The following is an 8,162-nucleotide window of genomic DNA, read 5'->3' as shown; positions in this document are numbered from 1 at the left end:
TGAACAAACATGTTATTCATACTGTATTGCATACATTCATGTGTTTTGCTAAAATTACATGGGCATTTATTTGATTGAGTGACGTTTGCTCTATAGTCATATACACTTGAAAGAAATAATACATTAAAAAAATACAAAAACGACACGTTCTATTTCCCTGTGTGGTCTCTCAGATAATTTGAATGTACTTTTATTCAGGCAAGTATTCAAGTCGCACGGTTTGCATTCAGGCGTTTGGTTGGCCGGCATCTGGTCCTTCCTCCTTTTCCTCGTCCCTGAGAGGCTGATGTCAAGATGGTGAGTCTTGTGGCATAAAATGTAGAATTAAATCTTTTGTTTATCTTCACCATCCTCTCATCGTTATTAAAATCACGAAGTTCAAATACATTTATAAGCCATTCCTGTAGGAATATTAGAATATTGAAATGGTAAAAGTAGTTTTTATTCTTTTATGAACTGATGAATTTCGGTGGCCTAGCCGAGCGCTCGGCTGTTGGACCTGTTCAGTTGTACAAACCATTCAGTAATACTTTTGTAACACATGGCTTCTTATTTTCCACTACTACGTGTTGGCGGCTACATTGTGGTTTTGTCCAGTCTTGTCTAATACTATTATTTGGGTAGCACAGGCAATATGGCTAGCTACATGCTAATGTATGTGCTAGCAAGGTGTCCTCAACTGCTGTGGCTAGTGAGCCTCCCTGGCACAATAAAGTGGTATTAGGATTCTGGTAACTAGCTAGTTCTGACAAGATAACTAACGCTAAGTTACCACAAATGCATGATCTTTGTCATGTTCCTTGTAGTCAACCTGTCCAGAAGTGCTCCGGTGTTTGAAGTGGTTCGTTTACATGATTTGAGTAGATGGAAGCTAATTTAGCTAGTTAACTTGCCTTGGTTGGCTATAGTAGATAGCCCGGATGTTAGTTAGTGATGCAGTAACCTGTCGCTATGATTTGGTTTAGGACTGTCCTCAAAAGTATATCTTGGACTTGTCACTCGTGTATCTAGCTAGCTGCTAAATCCAAGTAATGTAGTTTGCTAGCTACCTGTTGTTGCATGGCATGATACGTTTGATGACATGACGGTGGTAGGCCTGATCAATGATGAGACAGCCTATAGGGAAGATGCCAGGAGAACAACCGCTCCCTCAACATCAGCTAGACACTAGCTGAGAGTAGACTACAGGAAATGGAGGGCCAAACTTACCCCCATTCATATCGACTGGGCTGTAGTGCAGCGGGTCGAGAGCTTTAAGTTCCTCTGTCCACATCACTAAGGATCTATCATGGTCCACATACCAAGACAGTTGTAAAGAGGGCACAACAAAGCCTCTCCTGCTCAGGAGGCTGAAAGGAATTGGCATGGGCCCTCAGATCCTCAAAGTTATACAGCTGCACTATTGAGAGCATCTTGACTGGCTACATCAGCGCTTGGTATGGCAACTGCTTGGCATCCTACTACAAGGCGCTGCAGAGGGTAGTGCATGCAGCCCAGTACATCACTGGCGCCGAACTCATCCAGGACCTCTATACCAGGCTGTGTCAGAACAAGGCCCTAAAAATTGTCACTCCAGCCACTCAAGTAATAGACTGTTCTCTGGTATCGCATGGCAAGTGGTGCTAATGCACCAAGTCTGGAACTAACAGGACCCTGAACAGCTTCTAACCTTAAGCCATAAGACTGCTAATAGTTAGTCCGGGTAACTATTTGGTAAACTATTTAACTATCTGCATTGACCCTTTTTCCACTAACTTTTTTGACTCGTCACATGCGCTGTTTATCCTGTTGCCTAGTCACTTAATTCCTAGTTATATGTACATATCTACCTCAACTACCTCGTACCCCTGCACATCAACCCGGTGCTGGTATTGTGTATATAGCCACGTTATTGGTACGAATTGTTTTTACCTTTTTATTCCGTTGACATTTTTTCCTCTTTCTCTGCATTGTTGTGAAGGGCCCATAATTAAGCATTTCACTGTTAGAGTAACAGTTGATTTGTGATCTGATGTGTAATTGTAATGCAACAAGTAACTTTTCATAATGGCCTGCTAACTAACTTGCTACCTGACAAAGCCAATGTCTTGTTTCAATACTTGTGTTGATGTATACTACGTGTCTTGCTACGTGTGTGTATAGTATCTAGATGTGTGTAGGGTCCCTAAACTCTGTTCCCCCATCTACTTTCAGAACGACACAGTGACAGTCAGAACCCGGAAGTTCATGACAAACCGGCTGCTTCAGAGGAAGCAAATGGTAAGCCAAACTGTTTCTTTCCTACCACTGTATACCACCAAAACAAAACATCTCTTCATACTGAGTGTTCAGCCGACCGCTATCAGTAGATCAAAAGACCGTCATGATCTGCCCTGATGGTCTATTGATTAAATGATCTGTTAAATGTTAGGAAGCATCAAGATCACTAGTGTGCTAGTTTTCTAGTGCTGCATGGTCATAAACTTTTGTCCATTGTCTCCGCTTCCAGGTTGTCGATGTCCTCCATCCGGGCAAAGCCACAGTCCCCAAGACTGAGATCCGGGAGAAGCTGGCCAAAATGTACAAGACCACCCCTGATGTGGTGTTCGTCTTCGGCTTCAGGACCCAGTTTGGTGGCGGCAAGACGACGGGCTTCGCCATGGTCTACGACTCTCTCGACTACGCTAAGAAAAACGAGCCCAAGCACAGACTGGCCAGGGTGAGTGGATGCTGGAAAAATGGAAACAAGTGGGCCTTTGTTTGTGGAATGCACCAATTGAATGGATATAGCTGTTTTTAGGTAATATTTTCTATTTGTATGACACCAAGTCTGTACATAGTTTCTATGAGTCCCATCATTATCAAGTATTGTCTGCCAGTGATGCTGACTAATGGAAAGATAACCCACACACAGTGGACGCAGTGCTGTTTGGTTAAAATGTTTGGTTTTCTCTGTTCTCACAGCACGGTCTCTATGAGAAGAAGAAGTCCTCCAGAAAACAGCGCAAGGAACGCAAGAACAGAATGAAGAAAGTACGAGGCACCAAGAAAGCCAGTGTGGGCGCTGCTGGCAAAAAGGTAATGTGGCCATTCTCCCTATGGTACATTATTCTTGTTCAAGGATGGATGCATTTCAATAGTCACATTTTTACAGTAGCTCCTTTTATTCTCCTTCATCTGCACTGTAAATCAGCAGAGTTGGTGAATGCATAATGCTAGATGGCTGCTTTCACCCAAGCGAATTTCACATCAGTTCAGATGGAGGGAAGAGGGAACTTCTTGAGACTATTGAAACGCACCCCAAGTTTCACTTATTTCGTATTAATCATTAATTACATGCATATCTTTCCTTCTTCCCAAGTCTGTTAGTACTTTCTTTATTTATACGTTCTTACTGTTTTAATATGCATTGTCATCTTCTCTTATCTACTGTTCTTCGGGACTGTAGAAGGTAAATGTTGTTTTCATCAGTAGACTAACTGCTGTGTGCAGATACTACTACTTAGGGGTGATGTTCCTAGCTAACTCCTGTTAGACTTCATCCCCATCTTCCCATTATATAACCTAAAAAGCTACGGTGCCTTTTTACATGTGGATATATCTAACATCCACATTGGGTTTCAGTTCAGTCACCTACCAGTTAATACTTAGCTGCTCATTCTAACTCATGACACTAATGTTGGCGAGTGTGAACTGAGCACTAATAGTGGTTTAGATCCCAGGTTGAACCGTGTAGTGTGGTCCTAAGACTCAACAGTAGGTTGCCTAGTGGATCTCTGAAAGACTAGGAACTAGAGCAGTTTCAAAATTCATTCCTTGAGGACCCCAATGCAGTACACATTTTTGTTTTATCCCAGCACAAACACGCATAATTCAACTAATCAAGTCTCAGTGCTGGGCTAAAACACACATGTGCATCCCCCAGGGATCCTGCAGGAATGTATTGAGGGACGTATCTAGAAGCTGCATTTGTGTGCATTTATTGACATGTCCGCATCTGGTGCTCAGCATTTAGCTTTGATTTTGTATTCTTTTCCTGGGTGGAATTGGCCCCAACTGAATGAAATTCATCTATAGGCTCAAATCTTATGCCATTCAGAGATCTACAATAGGAGTGTGAATTATTTGAAGTAAAAGAGTTTAACATTACTTTCTTCATCCTTTTGCCTTTTATTTTGCCTCCCATGGATTTTGTTTTACAGAAATGAGGTGTCTGTTACAGGTATAAAGAAAACGGGGCATGGTGTGCTATATTGTGTTGAATTGCACATTGAATCTTATCTCTTGGTACCTCACCTGTAGAGATCTCACCTGTAGTCTTCCAACAACCTTATCTACAAGCACGCATCCTTACTACTTCAACCCATCTTCCATCCCCCTTTTCCCCCAAACTCCTAAACCTACCCTGGCTGGTGGTACTTATTCTCTGACAAATATTATAATATCAACTAACGTCATATCAACAAAAACAAAATATTTAATTGCTTCTAAACGATTACCATTCTTATTCTCCTATTAAACTATTTTATTATGACTATGTATTGATCAAACGCTCAGTACAGTTATGCTAACATGCGTTATGAGCGGTGACCTTTGGTGGTTGTTTATTAAAGCATGTCTAAGATAATAATTTATAGCCCACTATCTCGATGTGAGACAACTGAACCACGTGCCTACTCATACGACTTTTCTCTGAAATGTTAAAAGTTCCTAGTTTCATTTAATACAATATACAGTTGAAGTCGGAAGTTTATATTCACTTAGGTTGGCGTCATTAAAATTTGTTTTTCAACCCCTCCACAAATTTGTTGTTAACAAACTATAGTTTTGGCAAGTCGGTTAGGACATCTACTCTGTGTATGACACAAGTAATTTTTCCAACAATTGTTTACAGACAGATTATTTCACTTATAATTCACAGTATCACAATTCCAGTGGGTCAGAAGTTTACATACACTAAGTTGACTGTGCCTTTAAACAGCTTGGAAAATTCCAGAAAATGATGTCATGGCTTTGGGAGCTTCTGATAAGCTAATTGACATCATTTGAGTCAATTGGAGGTGTACCTGTGGATGTATTTCAAGGCCTACCTTCAAACTCAGTGCCTCTTTGCTTGACATCATGGGAACATCTAAAGAAATCAGCCAAGACAGAAAAAAAATTGTAGACCTCCACAAGTCTGTTTCATCCTTGGGAGCAATTTCCAAATGCCTGAAGGTACCACATTCATCTGTACAAACAATAATACGCAAGTATAAACACCATGGGACCACGCAGCCGTCATACCACTCAGGAAGGAGACGTGTTCTGTTTCCTAGAGATGAACGTACTTTGGTGCGAAAAGTGCAAATCAATCCCAGAATAACAGCAAAGGACCTTGTGAAGATACAAAAGTATCTATATCCACAGTAAAACGAGTCCTATATCGACATAACCTGAAAGGCCGCTCAGCAAGGAAGAAGCCACTGCACCAAAACAGGCATAAAAAAGCCTGACTACGGTTTGCAACTGCACATGGGGATAAAGATTGTACTTTTTGGAGAAATGGTCTGATGAAACAAAAATGAGCTGTTTGGTCATAATGACCATCGTTATGTTTGGAGGAAAAGGGGGGAGGCTTGCAAGCCGAAGAACACCGTGAAGCACGGGGGTGGCAGCATCATGTTGTGGGGGTGCTTTGCTGCAGGAGGGACTGGTTCACTTCACAAAATAGATGGCTTCATGAGAAGGAAAATGATGTAGATATATTGAAGCAACATCTCAAGACATCAGTCAGGAAGTTAAAGCTTGGTCTCAAATGGGTCTTCCAAATGGACAATGACCCCAAGCATACTTCCAAAGTTGTGGCAAAATGGCTTAAGGACAACAAAGCCAAGGTATTGGAGTGGCCATCACAAAGCCCTGACATCAATCCTATAGAAAATTTGTGGGCAAAACTGAAAAAGTGTGTGCGAGCAAGGAAGTCTATAAAACTTGCCTCAGTTACACCAGCTCTGTCAGGAGGAATGGGCTAAAATTCACCCAACTTATTCTGGGAAGCTTGTGGAAGGCTACCTGAAACGTTTGACCCAAGTTAAACAATTTAAAGGCAATGCTACCAAATACTAATTGAGTGTATGTAAACTTCTGACCCACTGGGAATGTGATGAAATAAATAAAAGTGAAAATAAATCACTCTACTATTTATTCTGACATTTCACATTCTTAAAATAAAGTGGTGATCCTAACTGACCCAAGACAGGGAATTTTTACTAGGATTTAATGTAAGGAATTGTGAGAAGTTTAAATGCATTTGGCTAAGGTGTATGTAAACTTCCAACTTCAACTGTACTTTGATATATACTTCAATATTATTTTATACTCTACTGCCCAATAATTTCTTCACTGAGCTGAAAAATCTGTTAAACTGTAATATTGCAGTTTTCATTTGGATGCCTTTACATTAAAAAAAATAAATAAAAAAAAAACATGTAGGTTGAGCTTTGTCTCTAGCAAATGCATCTGTTCCCAATTTCAATACTATTACCCTTCGGACCCTCAGCCCAATTACCCCTCTTCCTCTAGTTGAGTTGTGCCCCCCCCCAGTAGAGTTGTTGTAAGTGGAGATGGTGAATTTCTGTTTTGCAGGTGAACTAACTTCTCTTCCTCTGTTTCCCTACAGTGAGCCCGGAGAATCAGGGATGTTCCTCGTGCTCAAGATGTTCTTGTATATTGTCATCGAATAAAAAAACTTTGGGGAAAAAAGTCAAACTGTCCTGTTTTTGTCATTTCCTCAACATGTCCTGGATTTGAAAAAGCATGTATATTTGACATGTTTATCTGTACACTATTACATTTGCAGTGTGCTTGAATATGGTTATGTTCAAAGTCGTTTTTGGGATATAGGTAGTCTGGCTCATACCAAAGTCTTAAGTCCTCCTGACTTCAGTCTGGAAAGGCTATTTTGATGCAGTTGGCATGATGCGTCGATAATGACGCGGTGGCTGTGCTTTTACTGGTTGGTTCTCTGTCGTCTCAGCAAACAGCCACGCGCCGCCCCTTGCATTACACAACTGTTGGTTTTTCAAATCCCCCAAGAAAAACATTTGAGAACCAATCAATACATCCCCTTAATTTGAGCGAATCTTGCATTAAAGACCAGACGTCTCTCTTGTTGACTGGCTATATTCTCCTTTAAAAATGTTGAATGGTGTTACCCAATACATTACATGGTGAATTACTGAGATGGGTGGTGTATAGCCTGTGGTGATGGTCTCATACACCGGTCCTGTGTTTTTCTCTTTGTAGACATGAAGCGCGTATGAACTGAATATTTCTAATGCATTTTCTCACAACGATAAGACTTAAATGAAGTGCTCTGTCTGAGGGGTTCCATTGTGTCCAGACTGAAGAACCTTCGTGTGAGTTCAGAGCCGAACCAATACTGCTACGACGCAAACTACTGCTGCAACTCACGTTGAATCGTCTCGGCTTTGCACTCTTTTTGTTGGCACCTTACTACTGCTGTCTCTAAGGTTACTAGGTCCCCCTTGGTTCTCTACACAAACTCACCTGGTCCTTCTATCACAGCCTCATAACTTACGCTGATGGCACTCAACTTGCAGGTAGGATTCCTGTGTGGCTGGCCTGGCAGACATCTCCGCTTTGATGTTGGCCCACCACTCCAAGCTAAACAATATTGCACTGCTATTCGTTCCTGGGGGAAGCTTGCCAGCTCCTAGACCTCCACCACTGTTGACAAACTCCATTGTTATGTCCTTTTAGACTGCGAAAAACCTCTGACCTTGGGCGACACCCTATTGTGTCAAACTGATGCTGCTACGATGCAGAGACTAATGCGTCAACAGAGATTGAACCTGTACATTAATATTTAATCCCTCTGCACTTTTTGTTAATTTGACACGTGACGTGAAACAGAACACGAGTTTGCTATACCAGGCTAGTTTAACGATGCTAGATTTTGGTATGACTGGGTAGTTACGGAAGCAGGAGCGCCCAGACCTTCGCCACCTAACTCTGGCAAACACGATATACATCAGCCAGTACATAAAGTAACAGTTAGTGACCCGCTGATAATCCGGTTATTTCAACAGGATATCAATTTCTAACCAGCACCCAACCACTTACATGTTCGTAATTTCAACAAAAAGGTGAAGAATATGATTTGCAGTTAAACATGGGGG

The 8,162-nt window shown here is 41.4% G+C and overlaps 1 protein-coding gene across 1 annotated transcript; it reads left to right on the top strand.

Moving 5' to 3' along the window:
• The first annotated feature begins 218 nt into the window (after positions 1–218).
• On the top strand, positions 219–6,729 carry LOC115153341 (40S ribosomal protein S24). Its single transcript, XM_029698690.1, has 5 exons — positions 219–297; positions 2,194–2,259; positions 2,489–2,698; positions 2,944–3,057; positions 6,641–6,729. The coding sequence occupies exons 1-5, from the start codon at positions 295–297 to the stop codon at positions 6,641–6,643; spliced, it is 396 nt and encodes a 131-aa protein (XP_029554550.1). The 5' UTR covers positions 219–294; the 3' UTR covers positions 6,644–6,729.
• The last annotated feature ends 1,433 nt before the right edge of the window (positions 6,730–8,162 follow it).

This window comes from Salmo trutta, chromosome 18 (genome assembly GCF_901001165.1).
Source record: "Salmo trutta chromosome 18, fSalTru1.1, whole genome shotgun sequence".
In the NCBI taxonomy this organism is placed as follows: Eukaryota; Metazoa; Chordata; class Actinopteri; order Salmoniformes; family Salmonidae; genus Salmo; species Salmo trutta.
The sequence above is the reverse complement of the archived record's forward strand: the minus strand, read 5'-3'. Positions and strand labels throughout refer to the sequence as shown.

Coding starts and splice junctions, on each gene's coding strand:
- LOC115153341 (XM_029698690.1), top strand. Junction 2,260..2,488: donor TGCTTCAGAGGAAGCAAATG/GTAAGCCAAACT, acceptor CTCCGCTTCCAG/GTTGTCGATGTCCTCCATCC. Junction 2,699..2,943: donor CCAAGCACAGACTGGCCAGG/GTGAGTGGATGC, acceptor CTGTTCTCACAG/CACGGTCTCTATGAGAAGAA.